This window comes from Rhamphochromis sp. 'chilingali', assembly GCF_963969265.1.
Source record: "Rhamphochromis sp. 'chilingali' genome assembly, chromosome: 3".
Lineage (NCBI taxonomy): Eukaryota > Metazoa > Chordata > Actinopteri > Cichliformes > Cichlidae > Rhamphochromis > Rhamphochromis sp. 'chilingali'.
Window position 1 is genome coordinate 36,170,976 of NC_137931.1, and position 23,853 is coordinate 36,194,828.

Below are 23,853 nucleotides of genomic sequence, written 5' to 3' on the forward strand. Positions count from 1 at the left end.
AGGCAGGAGGCTCCGGTCCATTCGCACCAGAACCTCTCGCCATAAGAACAGTTTCTTCCCCTCTGCTGTTGGACACATGAACAATAACCATATGGCTGTCCCCGCCACTAACACATGACCCTACGCTGTGTCACTGCATCATTCCATGTTTGGCACTGATCACCACCTGCACTCATGTATATATCTTTCTACGTAGCACTCTTAATTCTTACTCTCATGTATATATCTCATGTATATCTCATGCACATATCTTTCCACGTAGCACTTTTAATTCTTATCCCTATTTTTTCCATGTCTATTTAAGTGTTATTTATGACACTATGTTTGCACTGAAGCACCGCAGCAATTTCCTAATGTTGTAAACCTGCTCAACATTTGGCAATAAACCCCATTCTGATTCTGATTCTGATTCTAGAGTGGACTGAGCTGCGAGCCTAATTTTCAAATATTAATATTCATGTAAACTCTGAAGTGATATTAAGGTGTTTTACAATCACAGTTTAAGGTATATTTGGTGTTTGAACTATTTAAATAGGCAGCTATAAGCGTTTGTAGAGAGAGTATTATGGTTCCTAACCACCGTGAACAAGTTTAACAGATGGTTTCTCCTAAAAGCTTGGGTATTAATTAATGAATTAACTAATAGGCACAGACGTTTATTCTGTTGTGTAAAAATAATAACATTTTTAAGTTATCAAAGTGGCCTATATATCACGTTTAACCTGAGTAGCGAAAGACCACGGGGGGTTTGAAAACGATGTGCCAGGAGTTCGCTGTTCTCGCCAGCTCTAGTGAGCCTTGACCTCCCGGTCGCCGAGCTGGTGGGTAACAGACGTCTCCGAAAACTCCGTAGCACTTTTGCAAATATGTAATGTTTTGATAAATTGAGCAGATATTTGAAGTTTACACAGCTACATCCTCACCTGAGAAAATCTTAAAAGTTTATTTTGTGACACAGACAGAGTTATAGGTGTCATATATAACTCCAGTTTCCATTGTTGGAAACTGGAATTGGCTGCGTCGCGCTATGAATTCTGGGATAGGTTGGGCCATGAAGAATACACCCGACCCATCTCTGGGTCTCTGGGGAAACGGAGGACGTATTTGTCAGAGTCTTCAAATTTGAACGGTCTTCGTTGCGTCACTGTAACGTAATCGGCCTACAAATGTGGCCGCCAGCTACGATACCGGAGACTGCTTCTTTTTCTTCTTCTGCATTTAACGGCAGCTGGCATCCTTGTAGATGCATTGCTGCCATCTTCTGTTTCAATCCATTGTTACTCTTTTAAATTCTACTACTTATCCCTGCGTCTTTCAGGATTTTACAAAGCTTCAAACGACACGTTGACTGTTTAAATAAGTCGTCGACAATTTTGATAGTCAACGTAAACTTGACTAGTCAACTAATTGTGGCAGCCCTACTCATTATTTTTTTTTTTTTTTTGGGGGGGGGGGGGGGGGATCTAGGAGCAGACACAGCCTCTTTGGTGATGGGTTTGGAGAGATGATGAAAGAAGAGAAGAGAAGCTGCAGAGAGACTTACAAGGTTCCGACTCAGTATGGTCAGATTACATTTGGCCACCACTTCAAGTTGATGTGAAATACTACACACTGTCATTCTGACACCCCCCCCCCCCCCCCCCCCCCCGGCTTATCAAGATGGATCCTATCCCAGCTGTCTTAGGGTGAGAAGCAGGGTACACCCTGGACAAGTCACCAGACTGTCGCAGGTCTCTCTCTATTCTCTATTTCTGCTATCCATTGATGGCAATCAGCGAGGCTGTACTGAAGACCAGTGTTGTCATCTATTCTCCTCCAGTTGATCAGCTACCTGATGGTGGTAACCAGGCCTCACTGTTTCATGTTTCCATGTCTATGCTTCGTACTTACCTTTTCCTCTTTGTTTCTTTGTGCCTCCAGTAACCTTGTCAAGTCACTGCTCAACTCACCTGCAGCTCAGTAATCTGGACGCCGGCCTCCACGGCAAGATTCACTTTATTCACTTTGTGTCTCAATTGTGGAAACCTAAACAACCCACTGTTCTCACTTGCCTGTCCTTTTGCCTGCCATCTTCTCAGGATCATTCATTCATTCATTCACTCACCAAAAGTTGATCATATAAAACCCAGATTTATTTTCATTTTTTATAAAATGTAAAATGATGAAATGAAGGACGAAATGTAGATTAATGTGACAGACTGTGTTGCAATGCAGTCAGTGAAAAGGTTCCAGAGCAACCAAAGATAGCGTGATTGACTAAGCTACATCTTTGCTCCAATTAAGGATGTGGTAAAAGAAGTCAAGATAAGTGTTGACATGTTTAGCATGTAGTGATAAGATTGCCCACTGTTGTTATTATCTTCCTTTAACATTAACTAGTAATGACTTTCTGAACCTCTTCACAAATAAAATTTTAATCATTGGAGAAAGAATTACTCATAACCATCTCACAGACAAAACATTATGCACAGCTACTTTCAGTACCATTGATATTCATTTAGAGTATTTTTCTCCAATTGATCTTTCTGAGTTAACTTTAGTAATTACTTCCTCCAACCATCAGCATGCCTTTTAGACCCCATTCCTACAAGGCTGCTCAAAGAAGTCCTGCCATTAATTAATGCTTCAGTCTTTTTTAATTAAAAAAAAAATGTTATGGATAAGTCTAAAAATTAAAAAAAACAAAACAAACAAACAAAAAACCCCACAATGGTGGTCTAGTACTACCAAGTATTCTTACTCTGGATGGCATTACTTTGGCCTCTAGTAACACTGTGAGGAACCTTGGAGTCATTTTGACCAGGATATTAAATATATTAAACACATATGTTGGACTGCTTTCTTCCATTTGTGCAATATTTCTAAAATTAGAAATATCCTGCCTCTTAGTGATGCTGAAAAACTAGTTCATGCATTTATTACTTCTAGGCTAGAAGACTGTAATTCATTATTATCAGGAAGTCCTAAAAACTCCCTGAATAGCGTTCAGCTAATCCAGAAGTTTTGAAAGTTTTTCCTTCCCACTGTTGCCAAAGCGCTTGCTCATAGGGAGTTATATTTTTATACATATATTATCTTTCCCTTACATTATAAAGCGCCTTGACACAACTGCTGTTCTGATTTGGTGCTATATAAATAAAACTGAAGCTAACTGAGTTACATAAAGCTGGTGGTCACCAAACACTGACTTTATTTAACTGTTAAAAAATCTTAATGCTCATTAAAAAATTTTAGGACATTTTTACCACAATGTAATAAGGCTGTACATGTATAAGCCTCTATCTGTCGAGGCATCTTAGCACTTATATGAAAACACCAAGATTAAAGAGTTCCCATGATGGCACGAAAGTCCCACCCATGTTATCTGAGTGTATCGGGTTGCATTGCAGCTGATTCAAACAAAAGTTTAAATAACAAACTATTTTTAATTTTCTATTAAACCCCAGTTTCATTTTGTTGCTTCAAGGTACGAGCTAAACAAGCTGTCATTTTTGTCCACCCAGAGAAAACAGAAATAAGGACTCTCAGTAAGCAGAAGAGTAGAAGTAGCTCACTTATCGTCTAAATTCAAGTCTTTTGGTAAGAAAGGGGCGTATATAATATTCCGTGTTTATTCTAAAACTTGAAGTCTGTGTTTTGGAAAGTTGCAAAACCACATTCATCAAAGGATGTTACTGCAAGCTGTGATAAAATCATGTTCTTGTGAGGCGCATACTCTGCATTAGTTTGTACTTATTTGTGTTCTGATATGCCTCAGATGATAATAAGTAGCAGCACATCAGCACTTTTTGTCTGGCCCACCAATGTGTAAATATGAACGTTGTAACTTGAGCTTTTCTCTAATTACATTTGCACTTGGAACACCGCTCTATATGACCCAAGTGCAGAACTGAAGCTACATTTGTGTTAAGTAGTCAGATATAAAAATCACTTTTCACTGCTCCACACTGAAAATAATTTGAGTTATATATTTCTCCTTTTTTCACTTTTTAAAACTTTCAAATTACATGCATATTTATTATTTTTGTTTTATTGTTGATACCACGTCATATAATCTACTGATGATCTTGGATTTTAACGTATTCAGCTATCCTACACGAGCAGGTTTTAACATAAAGAAGTTTGAGCTGTGAAGAAGAAATGCAGATAGAGAAAGCAAGAGCAAGAGATGCAGCATGGCTGATGCAAAGTGCTGTACATGTTCCAGTGTACAGCACTTTGTGTCAGCTGTGGTTGTTTTAAAGCGCTTTATAAAGAAAATGACGATGATGATGACGGCCCGTCGTGGTAGATTTGAACCCAAGCTTCTCCAGCTGTCAGGGTTCCTGGCCCAGCATTTTCAGTTTACACTCTCTCACAGTTTAATTTTCCACGTGTTTCCGGTTTGTTTAGTTCTACTTCCTGTGTTATTAGTCAGATTTAGTTCAGCTGTGTACTTACCTGTTTCTAATCATCATCATCCTATGTATTTAAGTCCTTAGATTCCTCCAGTTTGTTGTCTTGTCATCCTCAATCCCACATGTGATTCCAGTTCAGCCATTCATTAGTCTCATGTTCTGTTCATCCTGTCATCACAATAAACACCATCCAAGTGCTTCACCAGCCTGCGGGTCCTGCGTTTGGGTCCTCTCTTCTCCACATCCACACACCAACGTGACACCTGCTGAACTCAGTGAGCTACGCTACCTCATGTCTTCTACTTTGTGTGCTATTTGCATTTACACTTAGCTAAATAACAGTAGTTTAGGCCATTTAAAACAACAAAGTGTTATTTCTGGTGCTGGTACACAGTACTTACTATTTACTTAAAACACCTAGTCAAGAAACTCTATGTACATGAATTTAAATGATTCATGTGTCTGGAGAGATTTAATTGTTTTGTTTTTGTTTGTTTGTCTTTTGTTCATTTGAGCTGTGTCTGTCTACAAATCTCTAAGGAAGTCCAGGCAAACAAAATCATACAAATGCTTCGCATTTTCTGAAAAAAAAATTAAAATTAAGTGTCATGGGGCTTATTGGCTGAAGACTAGAATTGATGACAAAAGTGTTGACCAACTGAGGGCGGCTGAAATGTCTGTAAGAAGAAATTGCCTGGTCTCCTATTATAAGTATTATTTGTACTTTTGGATAAACAAATAAAGGAAACCTTTAAATATACATATTTTTAGTTATCAGTTAACTTGTTTGTACTTGAAAGATTGCACTAAGATAGTAACACCTTTTTTCTTTTCACAAAATAAATTATTGGCCTACAGCCTTCGAGTGTTCCTAATTTTTTGCTGCCTGGTTCCATACAAGACTTACAATTTGATTTTTGTCTGATGACCTTTGAAAGCACCTTGAGGCAACTGTTGTTGTGATTTGGTGCTGTATAAATAAAATTGAATTAAATTGAATTGAAATAACAATAATAAATAATAATAATAATGACCTATGTTCATATCCATCATGGGATGATTCTTTTCCTGGATTACAACAAGAGACCTGTACAGTAAGAAGACTCAATAAGCAGCTCTCCTCAGACCGATGCACACCTGGCTCCCTCTGATGGTCAAAGAACAAAACAAATACTTCTGTGACAAGGCATAAAAAAAGAAAAATGCACGATAGTCTAAATGACTGAAAGCAGCAAAAACTCAAAAATCTAACAGAAACAAAAATATGAATACTGGAAAAAATGAAAAAATGGAAACATATGAAGCTCATGTGTAAGTATTTGTACTTTGTTACTTCCCACCTCTGTTGTCAGCACATAGAAAGTAGCGTAGGGAGCGGCAGAGAGAGGGCGACACAGTCTTTAATCTTTAAATAAAGATTTAAAATATCATCTCATATTTGACCTCTGACCTCTCTTTCAAGGTAAATAGACATTTAAATGTTGAAGTGATAATAATGCTGTACAGAGCCATTTAAAACTATGGGAATTCTAAATGTCACATTATAGTTTACATCCAAATGTCACATTTGACCTCTGACCTCACTTTTACTTTTCATATTTGCCTTTCTTTCAAGTCGACCCTAAAATGTGTTAGATAGTTAAAGGAAATAGTTTTCTAAAGATCAGTACCTGTTATCCATTATCCGCTCCTACATAATGTCTGTGTAATCACATTGAACATCTGTCATGCTACATGACACATCAATAAATAACAATAATAATACAATAATCAGTAATAATACTAACATCACCTCTACTGTTGTACTACTATGAATAGTAACAATAATACTGATAACATATGTTTCAAGAAGGCTGCTAAAAGATTTGTGAAAAAGAATGACTCTGGTAAATGGACTGGTTCTTATATGGTGCTTTACACAGTTAGCCTCACCCATTCACAAATGTTTAATATGCTTTTTCTATGTAAGTGTCTATCCAACATTTACAACAATCATACTCTATGTTCTTCGTCGGAGAGCAACTTGGAGTTAGTATCTTGCCCAACGATATTTGGCATGTGGACTGGAGCACCCAGGGATTGAACCACCAACCTTCGCAGATGACTTGCTCTAACCCCTGAGCTTCAGCCACCAAGGAGGTGTCATTATTGGGCAGGTCAACAGTGCTTTTGTTCTTTATTACACCTCAGCTGCAAAAGACTGGTCATACACAGACAGAGAGCTGGAAGAAATGTGTATGGAGGTGTGGACCCACTCCTGAGATTCTGATATTTTAGCTCCAGTTTCATCTTTTATATGATTTTTTAAATGGTGTGAAATTATCTAGACTATTCAGAACCCCTTTAGGGCTAACACACAAGGACAGACAACCATTCACACTCACATTCACTCCTAGTGACAATTTGGATTATCCAATTAACCTATCCCCACAAGCTGCATGTCTTTGGACGGTGGGAGGGAGCCGGAGTACCCGGAGAGAACCCACGCAAACACCGGGAGAACATGCAAACTCCACACAGAAAGACGCCGGCCTGATGGTAGAATTGAACTCAGGACCTTCTTGCTGTGCGGCAACAGTGCTAACCACCGTGCCACCGTGCTGCCTCACCATCCAAATGAAAATGGTCCACAAATAATTAAAAAGGGAGAGAAGTCAACAACTTTTGTTTTTATACAGTACACATGCTGTACCACTAGAGCTACAAGAGTTTTGCTTATTATTGCACATTTAAACTTTTCTAAATCAAGTCATTTATTTACAAAAGTTTAAATGTGCAAATGTGCTGGAAATGAGTGAGAACTCAAATGACACCAAGTGTTAATTGGATTAAAAACTGTGTTTTTGTCATTAGCTTAGCAGTTTATTTAAAAATAAATAAATAAATGTATTTAATTAATTCATTATGTCAGTCCTGGTGTTCCATAAATAATGAATGGAAATAAAATTATTTAATATATCTAAACTAACCTCTGACTTATTAAAGCAGGAATTACATGTGCCAATTAAAGATTCATTTTCTATTTTCTCAAGATTCAGTCATCAATTTTCATATCGGCCATCAACCACCGCCTGCAAAGTAAAGACCAGGTGATGACCAGTGGTACACCAAGAGCAAGCAAGACATCGACTCGTCACTGATCCACCTCACCACGATCTACAGTGAGGATATCAGGATGTAATTCAAGCGTGGCCAAATGATAGCAATGAGAGGGGAGGTGATCCAGACTGTAGGAGTGGAGCTACCAGAATGCAGATCAGCAGATATACAGGACAGGTGCAAGTACCTTGTTACATCCTGTGAGGCTGTGGGAGTGTGTGGGCGTGGTGTTGTCTTCTCCCTCTCCTCCTCCTTCTTTCTTGCCCCTCCCCTTGTCTCTCTCTGCCCCTGCCTTCTCCTTTAGGACACACCTGCTGCTCATCTGCCCTCGTTTACCACCAATTACCCTCAGAGGTGATATAAGCTGGAGAAGAGCAATGTGGATGTGGGAGAGGCTTCTGGTGGAGTTCTTCTGTGATGGGCAGTGTGTGATACTGGTCTAGGTATGGAAAAGGCCTGCTGTGTGTGACCAGCCCCACCGTGCGTGGCTCTTTGTGAGTAGTTCTTAACTGAGCGGTGGTTTCCCTTAAGTGACGGCGGCCTCCATTAGTTTGTTTGGCCTGCCTGGGTATTGGCAGCGTTGCTGTCTTTTTCTGTTGAAGCCTTATAGTTGTTTTCTTTGTTGAAGTGGTCACTATCTCTTTGGGTTGACCTGTCTGATTTATCATTAAAGCAGCGGTGCTGTCTCTTTTTGTTGTTACTATTTATATGATTGAGTTAATTGATTATAATAAAGATTTCTTTTGTGTTAAATGGGGGAACCATGACAAAGATGCTCGAAGGTCCATCACAGCCAAACACAGTAGGTAAGGCAAGTGCTTTGATGCCAGTTAAACAGTAGAAGTAAGATCCAAGCCACTAATGCATGCATCACCACAGCTGTCATATACCCAACTGGAATAATAATCCACAGTAGGAGATAGATGATCATGATGTCACGACATGAAAACCATGATCCAAAGTCCAGCACCTACAAGTCTATTAACAAAGGAAAGAGACGTGGCGAGGATAAGAGAGTTTCAAAGCCCAGTCTAAGATGCAAATGCATCAGGAAGACATGCACCTGAGATGAGCTGCTCCAAGAATTCCTCAGGTAGTTAAAGAGGAAAAGGAACTGTCATGGACAATAAAGCCTCTACATGTGGAGTCTACCACAGCCGAGAGATTCCAAGTTACACACTGTACAAATTTGCGCCAAAGACAATAATCAACATACAGTAGCAGGATGTCAGAGCAACCTGGGACAGCGTCCCTGATAAGGATGGATGAATGGATATGTAATAATTATTTACAATCATAAAGTAAATAATTGATCTTCAGTAATAAATAACTGATTAGTAAATAATGTATTACTTCTGTACTTGCTAAATCCTCAATATTAGCAGCGACTTAAAGCCTAAAAAATGTAAAAGCTCTACATGATCACATTTTATTCATGTACCTACAGACACAAGTGAGAACAGTGTTTATTCATTGCTTTAATATTTAAATAGAAACTGTAATACATTTTCAATTAATTGATTTGGTCAAGCTGCTGTCACAGTGTGGTGCTGTGGACTCAAAGCAGGACTCAAGCACGAGGGAATAAATTCAAAAAGGCAGCTTTTACTACTAGGAATACTCTTACACTAATACAGAAAATAAAACCAAAAACAAGAAACTAGGGACTCAAACCAAAAAACTAAGAAACTAGGGAACTAAACTGGGAACAGAAGTAGGAAATACAGGGAGCACTGAGGAAATACACAGAACATTGGGGTGGAGATGGTACAATGCAGATATTTCAAAACAACTTTACTGGATCAACACGATTCTCAGGAAAAAAGACTTGTTAAATCTTACTTAATTAAAGATTTGCTTTGACACCCTGGGATTGTACTTGTGCTGTTAAATCGCTGTCAATACATTTTTTTTTTTTAAATATTGCTTTCTTTGGTAAAACACAAGTGCAGTTCTATAATGACTGAAATATACTTACGACTGAAGGGACAATGTTTTTACACACATAATCAGAACCTAGCAAAAACCTTTTAACTATTCCATCTATTAGCATCGTACTCCACCATTATGCTATCAAACTGAGAATATAAAGTCAATATTAAGCAATGTGTTAATTATTGGACCAGTGGGGCAATAAATAAATATCAGACAAAGTTTTACAATTAACAGCTATTCAGTTTCCATCTTGTCTACAGTTTCATGAGCCTTATTAATATGGATGACATTTCATTTTTAATCAGGTTTAATCAATAAACTTCTGAGGATGGTGAAATGGGGTAACTGTCTAAATACAGCTAAGTTTCATAACCGTGAGTCTGAGGAAGTGCTCTGAAGTTTAAATCTTATCTGGAAATTGTGGTTTCTGTGGTTCATTCAATTTGCTACAGGATCTGAAGATAGTGACAACTGGCCAAATCAAACAGTTCCTAAGAACAGTATCATGGACTTGCATCTGACTTCTTCAATTGTAGATAATTAAATAATCAAAAGCTCTAATTTCTGAAATGTATTTATTAAGTGTGAGACAAGAAAAATGGTTAAAATAAAGAAATGAAGGAGAGAAGGAAACATATTTAGTGCACGTGCTGTTGCACCAGATCTAAAAATCAATATTTTTTTTACATTACTTACTGATAAAAAAGCGTAAACCAGCCAGATCCAATCTACCAACTTCTCACCAACAAGTGAGAAGTCAAATGAGCATTTATTAGATAAAAAAACTGGATGATTGGTTGGATGCTGCTAATAGACTTAAATTAGTTTATGTATTATTTTATGACAACGCACAGACGTCCAAGCTCCAAACAAAGTAATCACTTGACTGATTCTTGAATGTATATCGGGAGCAGCTATTATCACGACCTTGGTGTTATTGGAGTTTAAAACAAAGCAGTTATTGGAGAGCCAGCCGCAAATCTCGAATAAACAATCAACTAAGGTCTATCCAGCTGACAAGGCTTAAAAGACATAAGCAGCAGAATATCATTGGCATGGAAATAAGAAACAAAAGAATGGAATAATGCTGAAGGTAGCATGTAAAAAACAAAAACAATAGACCAAGGACTGAACTTTGTGGAACCCCACAGGTTAGAGAAGCAGTGCTAGAGAACTTGTTTACCCTAACAGAAAATCTTCTTTCAGAAAAATAGGAGGAAAACCAGGCTAGTGCTTAACCAGTGATGCCAGACAAAACCTTGAGGCTATAAAGCAAAATATTTTGGTGTAACGGTATTAATGGTAACATTATATCATTGATGCACCTGTTAATTCTGTGAAATGTTAAATCAAATTAATTATGTGGGGTTTTTTTATGATGGCAATTTAAAAAAAACACACAATCACACAATGTATTACCTATGAGACAGTGTGATAAAAAAAAACACTGCTATATTTTATTTGAAAATGTAAGAGAAGCAAAATGATTTTTACCTCATCAAATATGTAAATAAATAAGCCACAAAGGGCTCGTTTGACAAAGAACAAATCAAGAATGTGGCCTGACTGCCTTTTTAGGCTTAAAAGACATTTAATTTGGTTAAAAATGAAGGACTGATTACCAATTTTTGATAAAGATTTCTTAAATTAAGATTAAGATTTAGTGATGTGAGAATTAGAAGTTACTGTAAAAACATGACACTTTGAGAGAATTACAGTACAAACAATAAGAGACAGACAGAAGGAAAGATATCTTTACTTCAGCTTTATTAGAAAGTAGGAAAAGCAGAAAGTAAAAGTAAAGTAAAATATTGTTTTGTATCAATTTTGTTTTTTGTTTTGTCTTTTGGCAGGGAGGGGATGTGTCAAGTACAAATACTGAACAAAACTAAACAAGAAAACATATTTAAAAATTTATCTTTGTGAAAAAATCTGTTCAAAATCCTCATATTCATTTACTGGACATAGTGAATGTCTCTGGGCGACAGACTGGACAGTCTCACTGTTGTTTTACTTTTGTGTGTGCATAAACGGACTAACCACAGGCTGCTATGTGCACAGTCTGTAACGATTAGAGCAAGCCAGCAGTGACAAAGATTCCATAAAATATAACATAATCAATGAGATAATAAAATGATGCTGGTCAAGTGAAAGGTATGAAGTGATAGCTCAGCCGATTAAACATCATAAAAGCATAAAACATTGTCATCTAGCTTAGTTTATGTGGACTGATGCCTGATGACTTTTAAGTCTTCATAGTTTCTTTGATCCACTTGAGTTGCCTCTTTGAGAGAAACGAGTAGACTCCAGGCTTGTAAATGTCCCCACAACCGGCTCCAAAAGAAGTAACTCCAACCAGCTGAAAGCCGCACAGCAGTGGGCCTCCGGAATCCCCCTGCAGCAAGTACATATGCACTGTAGACCTTTTTTCTCACTTACAGGTGTCAAAACGTCAAAATGGTGCTGAGCTCAATGATTACATGCTCATATACATTCTTCATACTTACTTGACAGGTATCCGCTGCTTTTTTGCCATTTGAACCAGCACATACCATGTCACTGGTGATTAAAGGTGCGTAGTTGTAATATTCACAAGAGTTACACTTATGTCTGCCAATCACAGTCACGCGGACAGACTTGAGAACATCTGAGGTGTGGTTCTCTTCAGTTATTCCCCATCCAGCAACCAGACACGTGGTGCCATCTGCAGGGTCTTTGACAATTTTGCCCAACTGGAGCCATTTTACTGACTTGGTTGTATTTACTGGTTCCTTAAGCTGAGAAAGAGTTGAAAAGAAATGTTACATTTTGACAGTGACTATCTATATGTTACCGACTTGCCACTGTGATAAAGTCTGGGTCACTACTTAATAATTCATATATTTTGTTTGGAAAATGGGAAATAGTTGGAGCGAATTATTGAAACATGTATAAACATACCCAGAAATGCACTTTATCAGGTAGAAACAAACTTATTTTCATTGTTGTATATTTGCTTGACCGGCTACTGGACACTGAATTTTCAGCTTACCTTGAGCAGCATGAGGTCATTGCCCACATTATGATTGAAATAGTTAGGATGAGCAAAACGTTTCTCAACCTCTTGGACCTGCCTCCACTCTTCTTCCTCTTTGGCGATGGAGTGCACTCCCAGGATCGCCTTGCTCATTCTGCAAAAGAAAAACTCAGTGTAGTGATGACACTTCACTTACATCAAAAGGTCAGGAGTGTATTTTTCTCTACTTGAAGGAGGGCAGGATGTAATCGGTTCTTTGTGTTTGTTTGTCTGTTTGCTAGTTTTCAAGCGTTGTGTGATGTCAGACACAAATAACAACTAAAGCTGATTTCATGTTGGTGAAAATCAGGTCAAAGCCACATCAAACTTGAAATTGCCCACAATTGTTTATGGATCATCTTCAAACATCTTAGGGGACATGAGTACCTAGTTTGGCTATGCATTTGACCTTGACCTTCACTGTTAGCACCCAAGGTCAAAGCATGGAGAGAGAGCTGTACAACACACTTACTATTTTTTCACTACAAGATCCTTTGACATCACAATGAGTAAAGACAACTGTAGTATGTCATTTTCAAGGTGAAAGGTTTAAAAGTTGTGTTCTTATAAAAGCATGAAACATTTTAGTGCAGCCCCTGCCTGTCAGGAGGAGTTACGCTCTGGGTAAGAAAAAATATCAGTTAGCATTACACTTCACATCTTCTGTTAAAAATAAATACTGCAATATTTTGATTTGGAAATTTAGGAAAAGTGAACCTCGGGTTCTTACCCAGTGCAGTGAGCAGCTGTCAGGACCCATTGTGGGTGGATTAATGTCCCCCCACACATAGATTTCTTACTTGTCAAATAAGCCATGAAGGGCAGTGAGTGTGGCTTAACTTCCTTCCCTCCAATAATCTCAGAACCATGACCTAAAACAAAAAAAAAAATCCAGTCACATAAGAAAATCAGCAGATTTTTAAGTCAAGAACAGATGAGTGAGCACACATCCTACACCAACTGAGAGATATCAGTAATGTAAATTAAAGTACAAAACATCATTCACCTGACTGGATGATGGAAAGAAGCATGAACAAGATGAAAACACTGAAATTCCTCCGGCAGAACATGTTGTCTCAACTCTCGCTGAGCGAATGTTGAATTCACTGAAGTCCACTGTTATGCACAGCTTTATACGCTGAGCAGACACACACACACACACACACACACACACACACACACACACACACACACACACACACACACACACACAGCCAGTAGTGTTCTTAATGTGTTATAACAATCATCAGTAGTTTTGAAAATAAAAAATATAATTTGCCAATTTGCTCACATGTTAATCATATGTGCTTTTTAATAATCATCATTAATTTTGTAGTTTTACCAGTATTACTGTGAACTGGGTTGAAGCCACACAGTGCCCACAAAATATATCAGAGATCACCACCTAGTGGTTTAATGTGAATATTGAGTGTCAGTGACACAATGAGGTTAGGATCATAAAAGCAAAGATATTTGATTGATTATTAGCTCTAAAATATCTGTGACGGCTGTGTCTGATTTACAGTGATTTTGAGACGTTGAGATTTTGAGACTTAAAAGATTTTGAGACATTAATAACCTGTTGGATTCACTGAAAAGGCTGAAGAGTCGGTGACTGAAAGCTGCGAGCAGAAGTATTTATAAGAGTTTTACTTTCAGGTGGAGAGTATTTAAATGAGTCAGGCAAATGTGAATTGAAAAGTCTATGACACAAAGTTTCTTGCAAGTTGCACAAAATTTAACATGGAAAAAAAATCCTGTATTCAGCCTGCGATGGCTGTAATAGCTGCTAATAGAAGAGTTTATTTTTCGGAGGCGAGATGTTATCAGAACGAGAGAGAACTCTCTGTATTGAAACTCTTCAGAGAACTCTCTGTATTGAAACTCTTCACTCAGTCTTCATGCCGAGTGTGTCGGTGAGCCCACTCTTTGCTCCTCACTAACACAGTTTTCATGAAACAGAGCAGAAATAAACCGAGCTCAGCTTCTTTTTCTCAGCAGTGCGCACACAGCGAGCAGCTTCTCTCTGCTGAATCTGTAATTAATACTGTTACTGTGTTAGATTAATGCCTGAATGTTGGCACACGCATGTGGCACGGTAACATTATATCAAAATATACTGATTTTCCTTCAGCCTCCTCTCACTTATCAGAACTGCCTATTTTCAGAGATTACCACTGGACTGAAACCCGAGTTTACACTGGATTATTTTGGTAAGAAGCACTGCAAACTGCAGCACTTTATTCCTACCTCTGTGCTTACGTTGAGTGTTTGGAACGAGCAAAAGCATCTGGTCTGCTGACCTGAGAGAATGAGGCAGGACATAAGGGTGTAGCAGCTCAGACAGATAACATGAGGCACAGCCATTAATAGGAGATAGGAGGCGATTTTGGAACACGGCCATTGTCTCAGTCTCCTTTGTCACGATCTTCCTCTGTCACAGGGGAGCTGTGTGGTTTCCAGAAAAATCCTTAAGTCTTTATGTGTTCCTTTCTATATGTCGACAATACACACCACACTTTTACTTTTAAGCACTTTTAATTTTAAAAGGCTTCTTTTTCAGTTTTCCACCAATAAATCTTGAAGTTGACCTTGAAGACGGTCAACGGTGGATGTGAGCCAGATTTTAATGCTTTGTTAAGATGACCCCGCTCTACACCCCTACAACATTTTAACAGAATTCATTCGACACTTTTTGAGCTATATGTTTGCAGAGAGTATGGCATTGCATACGCTACCACAATTTCTTGGTAAAACTATACGTGGCAAAAAAGCCCATGAGAATTCAGTGCAGCACATGGCCTCTGTGCAGAACACCAGAGGTGATGTATATCAATGATTTCTAATCACCAAATACTCTGTGGTCTATGATGCATGTCGTATAGCCTCATTAGTAATCAGACATCTTCTGTGGTGATGCACACCACCTCTCAGTGATTAATTCTTCAGTTAATGAGAAAAACCACTTTGCTCTCAGTAAACATAAAGTTCCATGTGAGTTTATCATTCTTAACATGTTTGCTGTGTGCTCACCACTACTGTTAGCATCAGTAGGTCCTAAAGATAAAATGGCCATTCGTTGTGTTTAAACCCTCCTAACGACGCTCCTTTCCCTCATCGTTTATCTTCTATCTGTATCGTATCATGCTTGTTGGTGTCCATCTTTGTTTTGGTATTGCATGGACAACAACATGGTAGCGACTACCCAGAATGTATTGCTATTAAAGAATTCCGTTTCATATCATTTGTGTCTTCCTACACTTCCTGATTCATTATATTCACCATCCTCCATCCATCCATTCTCCTCCCTCTCTCTCGTTTTCTCACATCCATCAGCTCCTCACAGTGCTCCTCCCATCTTCTCCACACACTCTCTTCACTTGTTGGAACATTTCAGTTTCGATCCTGAATCTTCCTGCACATCCTTTCCAGTCTCCAATTTCCAGCTTTAAACTCATGATTCTTTCCAAAACTCTCTTTACCGCCAAAGCACTATTTACATATTATTCATTCAAGAGACCAAGCTCCATACAGGAGGGCACTACCACTTTTCCATAGGAGAACCTCGCTCCATAAACAGTTCACACAGTGGAAGAAATGGTCCCAAGGAGGCGCTAAATGAAAAGGCATCTCCTTCCTGTTTTTACATTGCTGGTGGACAGATTATGAGCCAAGTACCATAATGTTATTAGTCTTGGTTCAAGTATGAAATCAGTAACTCAGTGGGATATTGTTGTTTTGAGCTTTAACAGTGGTGTAAAAATGTTTCAACAACCCAGCTTTATGAAGGTTTAGACATGCCTGCTTGTGTACAAAAGTTGTGGTGTGAGAGACCGTGAGAAACTTGCAACCATTAAACAGCCCGTGTGTTTCAGGATGATGAGGTAGTGTAATACTGATGAACAAGATAATGTAAAGATAATACAAGTGCCCAAAAAAACAGGATGTGGTTAGAAGTCAAATTGTGATCATCAGATTTGACAGAGCAACTGCTGTATAAAAGGTCAATTTCACACTTGTGCCAACACAACTTCACCTTTTTGCTGGCATCATGCTCAGTCTGCAAAAAATCCTGCTCCTCCATGTTCTTTTTTTTTTTGTTATTCTCTTTTTATTAAACAACCTATATAAACACAAATAATCCAAAATAAACATATAATCAAGAACAGACGTAAATAAAAAAAATAAAAATAAGAAAAACAGACGGGTGTACCCTCTAGTGTGTATGTACTCGCACACACATATTCACTCACACACCCATATTCTTAAGCATACATACACATACCTACTTACATATGTGTTCACTTGTAGTCTCATACATACTAACATATACATATAAACACATAACGATTCAGAAATGTGGCATATATAGTTACAGAGATTCAAACAAGATCGGGTCTCCTTAACCGGATGTAGTGTTTCCATTTACCCCAAATTTCACTAAATATATCAAACTGGAGACTGTGAGAAACTTGCAACCATTAAACAGCCCGTGTGTTTCAGGATGATGAGGTAGTGTAATACTGATGAACAAGATAATGTAAAGATAATACAAGTGCCCAAAAAAACAGGATGTGGTTAGGAGTCAAATTGTGATCATCAGATTTGACAGAGCAACTGCTGTATAAAAGGTCAATTTCACACTTGTGCCAACACAACTTCACCTTTTTGCTGGCATCATGCTCAGTCTGCAAAAAATCCTGCTCCTCCATGTTCTGGCATGTCTCGGACGACTCGGTAAGATCTGCAAAACTTTGTTATTGTCCTCTGATCGTTCAATGGAACGTTAACTTCATTTTGGTTTCCTTTACTCTGCTTTTTTCAGCACATGGAAGTGACATCATACATGGTACAAAAGCCCCAGAGAACTCCATGCACTACATGGCCTCTGTGCAGAACAAAAAGGGTGAACATGTTTGTGGAGGATTTCTCATCACTGAAGACTTTGTAGTCTCGGCTGCACACTGTGATGACTCGTGAGTAATCAAACATCTTCTGCTTCTGCTTCTCTGACTCATGTCATTAAAACACATTGTATTGATTACCTCTCATTGATCACTCTTTCAGGAGCCCCACACACGTTGTTCTCGGCAACCACAATCTGAAGAGCTGCAATCATCAAAAAATAAAGATTGAAAACAAAATCATCCATGAAAATTATAAAAGTGTTGGACTGGGTGATGATATCATGCTGATTGAAGTAAGTACATGTTCATGTTCACAACAGTTTCACATGATGTGTTTGTGGTTTCATTATTCAGATTATATCTAAAGAACTATCGTATGAACATAGATATATTTTTTACTTCATGTTGTGTCTCCAGCTGTCTGAGAAAGTTAAACTGGGCCATGGAGTAGAAATAATTCAAATTCCACATGCTGAAATAAACCTAAAAGAAAACCAAGTGTGTCAGGTGGCTGGATGGGGAAAAACTGAAACTGTTGATGATAAACCTGCTGATGAGCTGATGGTGGTGGATGTGGATGTCATTACATCAAAGAACTGTGAGGAACAATGGCCTGGTCTTCCTGCCAATGTAATCTGTGCAGGTGGATACAAAACAACCAAAGGATTCTGTCAGGTATGTTTTCTGTCCTTTCAGTTTAAAACGGTTTCATGTTCACAAATCTTAAAAACATAAACATAATGAACATAAACTGATAAATTAAAATTCTTCCTCCTCACAGGGAGATTCTGGTGGTCCTCTGGTGTGTCATGGGTTTGCTGTTGGGGTTGTTTCTTTCAACTATAATGCGAACTGCAATTACCCCAATTACCCCAACGTCTATACCGACATCTCAAAATACCGTAAATGGATCGACGAGGTTCTGGAAAAAAAAGAGATTGAGTAAAGTAATTTAAGTAAAAAATTTACTTCAAGTTTTTCTTTTCACTATTGAAATGTGAGAATTTCTGATTCTTTCATCAGTTTAACCAAAAACAAAAATACAAACGTATCCCACACTCAATCTGTCATTTCTTTCTGTAACAGCCAAAAGGCTGAATTTTTAATATTATTTCTGCCTTTGTAGTGGACCACGCTTCAGTTTGCCTGTGACGAAAGACATATTTGCATCCTTGTATGGTTTTTTGCTTCTCAAAATTTTAATTCAGTTTTTTCCAATTAAACTGAAGTTCAATATCAAAAGAAGTAATCAAATTCAGACTTGATATTTTTCTTAAGCCTCCAGGTGTTACCATGGATACAGGCTAATGACTGTAGAGCCAAATTCTTCTAGCAGAAAATGAGAAAATACTTTTCATAACATTTCATTTTTTATATTCCTTGTACAGTAAAGCTCAAAAACATGCTGGGTTCAGGGAATGACTACTTTTTGGTATTTAAGTAATATGAGGATTTTGTCGGCTTACTGTCAGCTCCAACATGTGCTCGGTGGAGATTCTGTTTGTTTTTACCTTAAATGCATTACACAATACTTGTCCTCACTCTCACAAGTCACCTGATGTTTGTGGAGAAGGGTGATTATTGGCAAAAAGACATAAGATTTGAGGGTAATAGTAGAATGACCTGGTTTTCAGTGGCTTGGATTTTTTTTATACTGCACACACCTGTGCTGGAAGATTTTATCAAACATTATAACAACTTCATCTACTGAAACAGCATGTTCTAGTGGTTCAACAGAGACCCATACAAGTCTTCCTCTGAGCTTCAGTGCAGGGAAATGAGGCTCAAACAGCAACACACTAGATTTCATTTATGTGCACTATATCTTACTACAGCTGGAGTACAGATTTATGAGGATGAGGATAATGAATAATAAATTCACATTAATGCTGCAGACGCTGAATGAATGATAATTCAACAGATGAAAAGCTCTGTGAGTGCAGTTCCACTAACCACAGTAATAGTTTCATAACTGTGAGTGTAGAGCATCGACTCTTAATCTAAAACACAAAGGCAAATACAGTGGGGCAAAAAAGTATTTAGTCAGCCACCGATTGTGCAAGTTCCCCCACTTAAAATGATGACAGAGGTCAGTAATTTGCACCAGAGGTACACTTCAACTGTGAGAGACAGAATGTGAAAAAAAAATCCATGAATCCACATGGTAGGATTTGTAAAGAATTTATTCGTAAATCAGGGTGGAAAATAAGTATTTGGTCACCTCAAACAAGGAAAATCTCTGGCTCTCACAGACCTGTAACGTCTGCTGTAAGAAGCTTTTCTGTCCCCCACTCGTTACCTGTATGAATGGCACCTGTTTGAACTCATCATCTGTATAAAAGACACCTGTCCACAGCCTCAAACAGTCAGACTCCAAACTCAGCAATGGCCAAGACCAAAGAGCTTTCGAAGGACACCAGGAAAAGTACGGTAGACCTGCACCAGACTGGGAAGAGTGAATCTACAATAGGCAAGCAGCTTGGTGTGAAAAAATCAACTGTGGGAGCAATCATCAGAAAATGGAAGACATACAAGACCACTGATAATCTCCCTCGATCTGGGGCTCCACGCAAGATCTCATCCCGTGGGGTCAAAATGATCATGAGAACGGTGAGCAAAGATCCCAGAACCACACGGGGGGACCTGGTGAATGACCTGCAGAGAGCTGGGACCAAAGTAACAAAGGTCACCATCAGTAACACACTACAACGGCAGGGAATCAAATCCCGCAGTGCCAGACGTGTTCCGCTGCTGAAGCCAGTGCATGTCCAGGCCCGTCTGAAGTTTGCCAGAGAGCACATGGATGATACAGCAGAGGATTGGGAGAATGTCATGTGGTCAGATGAAACCAAAGTAGAACTTTTTGGTATAAACTCAACTCGTCGTGTTTGGAGGAAGAAGAATACTGAGTTGCATCCCAAGAACACCATACCTACTGTGAAGCATGGGGGTGGAAACATCATGCTATGGGGCTGTTTTTCTGCCAAGGGGACAGGACGACTGATCCGTGTTAAGGACAGAATGAATGGGGCCATGTATCGTGAGATTTTGAGCCAAAACCTCCTTCCATCAGTGAGAACTTTGAAGATGAAATGAGGCTGGGTCTTCCAACATGACAATGATCCAAAACACACCGCCCGGGCAACAAAGGAGTGGCTCCGTAAGAAGCATTTGAAAGTCCTGGAGTGGCCTAGCCAGTCTCCAGACCTCAACCCCATAGAAAATCTGTGGCGGGAGTTGAAAGTCCGTGTTGCTCGGCGACAGCCCCAAAACATCACTGCTCTCGAGAAGATCTGCATGGAGGAATGGGCCAAAATACCAGCTACTGTGTGTGCAAACCTGGTAAAGACCTATAGTAAACGTTTGACCTCTGTTATTGCCAACAAAGGTTATGTTACAAAGTATTGAGTTGTATTTTTCTTATTGACCAAATACTTATTTTCCACCCTAATTTACGAATAAATTCTTTACAAATCCTACCATGTGGATTCATGGATTTTTTTTTCACATTCTGTCTCTCACAGTTGAAGTGTACCTCTGGTGCAAATTACTGACCTCTGTCATCATTTTAAGTGGGGGAACTTGCACAATCGGTGGCTGACTAAATACTTTTTTGCCCCACTGTAAGTATATAAAATTACACAGTATACGTATCCGAAACATAGACACACCTACTGGCAGCAGGTAACTGATTTAACAAAAGAAGATAAATAATGTCAGAAGAACACTTTAATCATAAGTGGGATAATAAGTGATCCCCTTTAATTGATTTTTAGTTTTAGTTTTTCCTCTGATTTATCACTCCGATAATTAAATTAAAAACAATCCTTATTTATTTATTAAAGTGATTTTGTTTATTTGTACTAATTCGATCATGTTTCACCCCTGGTAGTAGTTAAACAGATATGTTTAATATGTCTGTGTAGCTAGACACTGTGGTTTCAGCGACCCAGTTCATGGTGTCAAGCCAATGTGTCAATTTTCAGACATTTAGATGCAAACACAGGAAATGTGGAACAAAACTGAGAGAGGCGGTTGGAAACCACAGACAGACACTTAAAGTGTTTTATTACTTGTTTCTCTTTTTCCATATCAGTCTCATCACTCCTCTTACATCAATGAAAAAAGAAAAGTCAGCTTATTTACTGTAACTGGATCAGTATCCGAAATTTAACAAACTTATTCTGGAAAAAAAAAGTGTTTGTTTGTTTTTTCAATTAGTGTAGTTTCTCCTTATAGTCACTGTTAAATATCCCAATTCTTTGATCTTTGGGCTGAAGGAAGAACAACACTCGGTGTATAAATGCTCAATCAGCGATCTCTTTATTCCATACAATTCTCATTCTTCCATACAACACTTTGAGCATAATCGTCCGGACGGGAGTTGTGGACAGGAGGGTGTCCACCAGATCTCGAAGTGTCTGAACGTTTCTCACATTCTTATAGCTTCAGCCCCCTCCAAGGTCATAAAACCTAAACATCCACATTCTTTCTCTTTCAGTGAGCCTCAGTTATGACCTTGGCTTCCTGTGCAGTATGTTCTGTTCTTTCTAATCAGACAAATAAGGCCATGATTCTCTGAAAACAGTATTTCTTATAAATCAGCAGCATCATAAAACAGTGTAATGATTTCACAATCTTTAATCCAAGGCATAATGTGGCCTATAGCCGTATAATGACTCAACAATTCTTTGATTAGAAGTATAAGGTGGCATAAGATAGTATAATAATCTCACATCACAAACAAGGAAATGAAAACCCTAACGAATGTTTTTAAATTGACTTAAAGATGTTTAAGTCAATTTATTTCTATTTCAGAAAAAAAGGAGGCCCAAAAAGGTGCCCAATGAACCGAATCAGGAAGCTGAAAAGTCTTAAATCACAAAAGTTGATCTGAAATTGAGCCTCAAATGGTGATAACGAAAGAAAAATAATGTGAATATATGTGTTGGACACTAAAATAAATATATACACACACACGCAAAATTATAAATGTGTTTCATATTGATAATGAAAGATTATCTATGTATGTGTAGCTTACTTTACAGGATGTGGTTAGTCATTGAAGCAAGCTGCAGCATAAAAAGGGTCAACATGACACATGTGGTGTTTTGATGGCATCATGCACGCTCTGCAGAAACTTCTGTTCTTCCATGTCTTCACATGTCTCACACAAGCTGGTAAGAATTAATCATCGATTATCATTCTGTGACTATCTGACGGGAGCATCAACTTGTTTTATTTTCCTCTTTGGAGGACATGGAAGTGACATCATAAAGGGTAAAAAGGCTCCAGAGAACTCATTGCTGTACATGGCCTCAGTGCAGAGCAGCACCGGTCATGTATGTGGAGGATTTCTCATCACTGCAGACTTTGTGCTCACTGCTGCACACTGTGCCAAAGAGTAAGTCATTATTCTTTTTCAGTGGCAGAATGTGACTGACAGCATTTAAAACTGATTTAGAAAGTGTATTGATTACAAAGATTACTGTTCCAGAAATCCCACGCACGTTGTTCTCGCCACTCACAATCTCGAGAAGTCCCATCAAGAAAAAATAACAATTAAAAAGAAATTCAAGCCCAACTTTTATCAAACGGCTTGGCACGGTGATGACATCATGCTCCTTAAAGTAAGTATGAACTAAACTAATACTGAAACATTAAAGGTTTAAGGTGATATCATTTTGTGATCTAATTATTTACACTGCATAACAGTGCGAGCATTTCTAATGCTAACTGTCTCCAGCTTTCCAGGAAAGTTCAACTAAACAAGAGAGTAAAAATAATTCCACTGCCATCTGCTAAAGTACAACTGAGAAAAAATGAAGTGTGTCAGGTGTCTGGATGGGGAAAAACTATAACTGCTGGTGAAACTGTTAATGAGCTGAGAGTGGTGGATGTGCCTGTCATCAACAAAAAGGTGTGTAAGGAACTGTGGCCTGGTCTTCCTGCTAATGTAATCTGCGCAGGTGGTTATGGCACAGACAAAGGGTTCTGTCAGGTATGTTTCCCGTCCAATCACTGACGTTGTAATTTGGCCTGTTATCGAAAACTGAAACTTAAAAAGACAACTCAAAAGTCTTCCTCCTTCTCACAGGGTGATTCAGGCGGCCCGCTGGTATGCAAAGGAATCGCTGTTGGTGTCGTTTCCTTCAACAAAAAAAGAAACTGTGACTATCCTGATGTACCCAATGTTTTTACAGACATCTCAAAATACCGCCTGTGGATCAACTCAATTCTAAAAAACCCAAATAGTGATAAACAAAACCCATAAAGTTTTGGTTTTGTATTATTAAAATGTAAACACGGTGCTGGCAATCGCTTCATTGGAGGAACCAAAAACAGAAATAAAAATATCTCGCAGTCCAAATTTCATCTGTAATATTGCCGTGAGAAGGTAAAAACAATAGCGACTAAAATTCTAAAGAGAATAATTCTGTCATATGATCACTGCTACAGT

General features: G+C 38.4%; 3 protein-coding genes across 3 annotated transcripts; 2 read left to right on the forward strand and 1 right to left on the reverse strand.

The window, feature by feature from the left end:
• Nucleotides 1-11,676: 11,676 nt before the first annotated feature.
• LOC308394341 (granzyme A-like) lies at nucleotides 11,677-13,556 on the reverse strand (the record flags this gene model as incomplete). Its single annotated transcript, XM_080878601.1, has 5 exons — nucleotides 11,677-11,826; nucleotides 11,939-12,208; nucleotides 12,463-12,601; nucleotides 13,217-13,358; nucleotides 13,493-13,556. The coding sequence occupies 5 exons, from the start codon at nucleotides 13,554-13,556 to the stop codon at nucleotides 11,677-11,679; spliced, it is 765 nt and encodes a 254-aa protein (XP_080734727.1).
• A 3,609-nt stretch (nucleotides 13,557-17,165) lies between these two features.
• On the forward strand, nucleotides 17,166-18,339 carry LOC308393714 (trypsin-3-like; the record flags this gene model as incomplete). Its single annotated transcript, XM_080877671.1, has 5 exons — nucleotides 17,166-17,223; nucleotides 17,312-17,462; nucleotides 17,554-17,686; nucleotides 17,811-18,068; nucleotides 18,175-18,339. The coding sequence occupies 5 exons, from the start codon at nucleotides 17,166-17,168 to the stop codon at nucleotides 18,337-18,339; spliced, it is 765 nt and encodes a 254-aa protein (XP_080733797.1).
• A 4,155-nt stretch (nucleotides 18,340-22,494) lies between these two features.
• LOC308394340 (mast cell protease 4-like) lies at nucleotides 22,495-23,667 on the forward strand (the record flags this gene model as incomplete). The annotated part of the gene is made up of 5 exons (XM_080878600.1): nucleotides 22,495-22,573; nucleotides 22,650-22,797; nucleotides 22,891-23,023; nucleotides 23,140-23,394; nucleotides 23,491-23,667. 5 exons carry the CDS (start codon nucleotides 22,495-22,497, stop codon nucleotides 23,665-23,667), a joined length of 792 nt encoding a protein of 263 aa, XP_080734726.1.
• Between the last annotated feature and the right edge of the window lie 186 nt (nucleotides 23,668-23,853).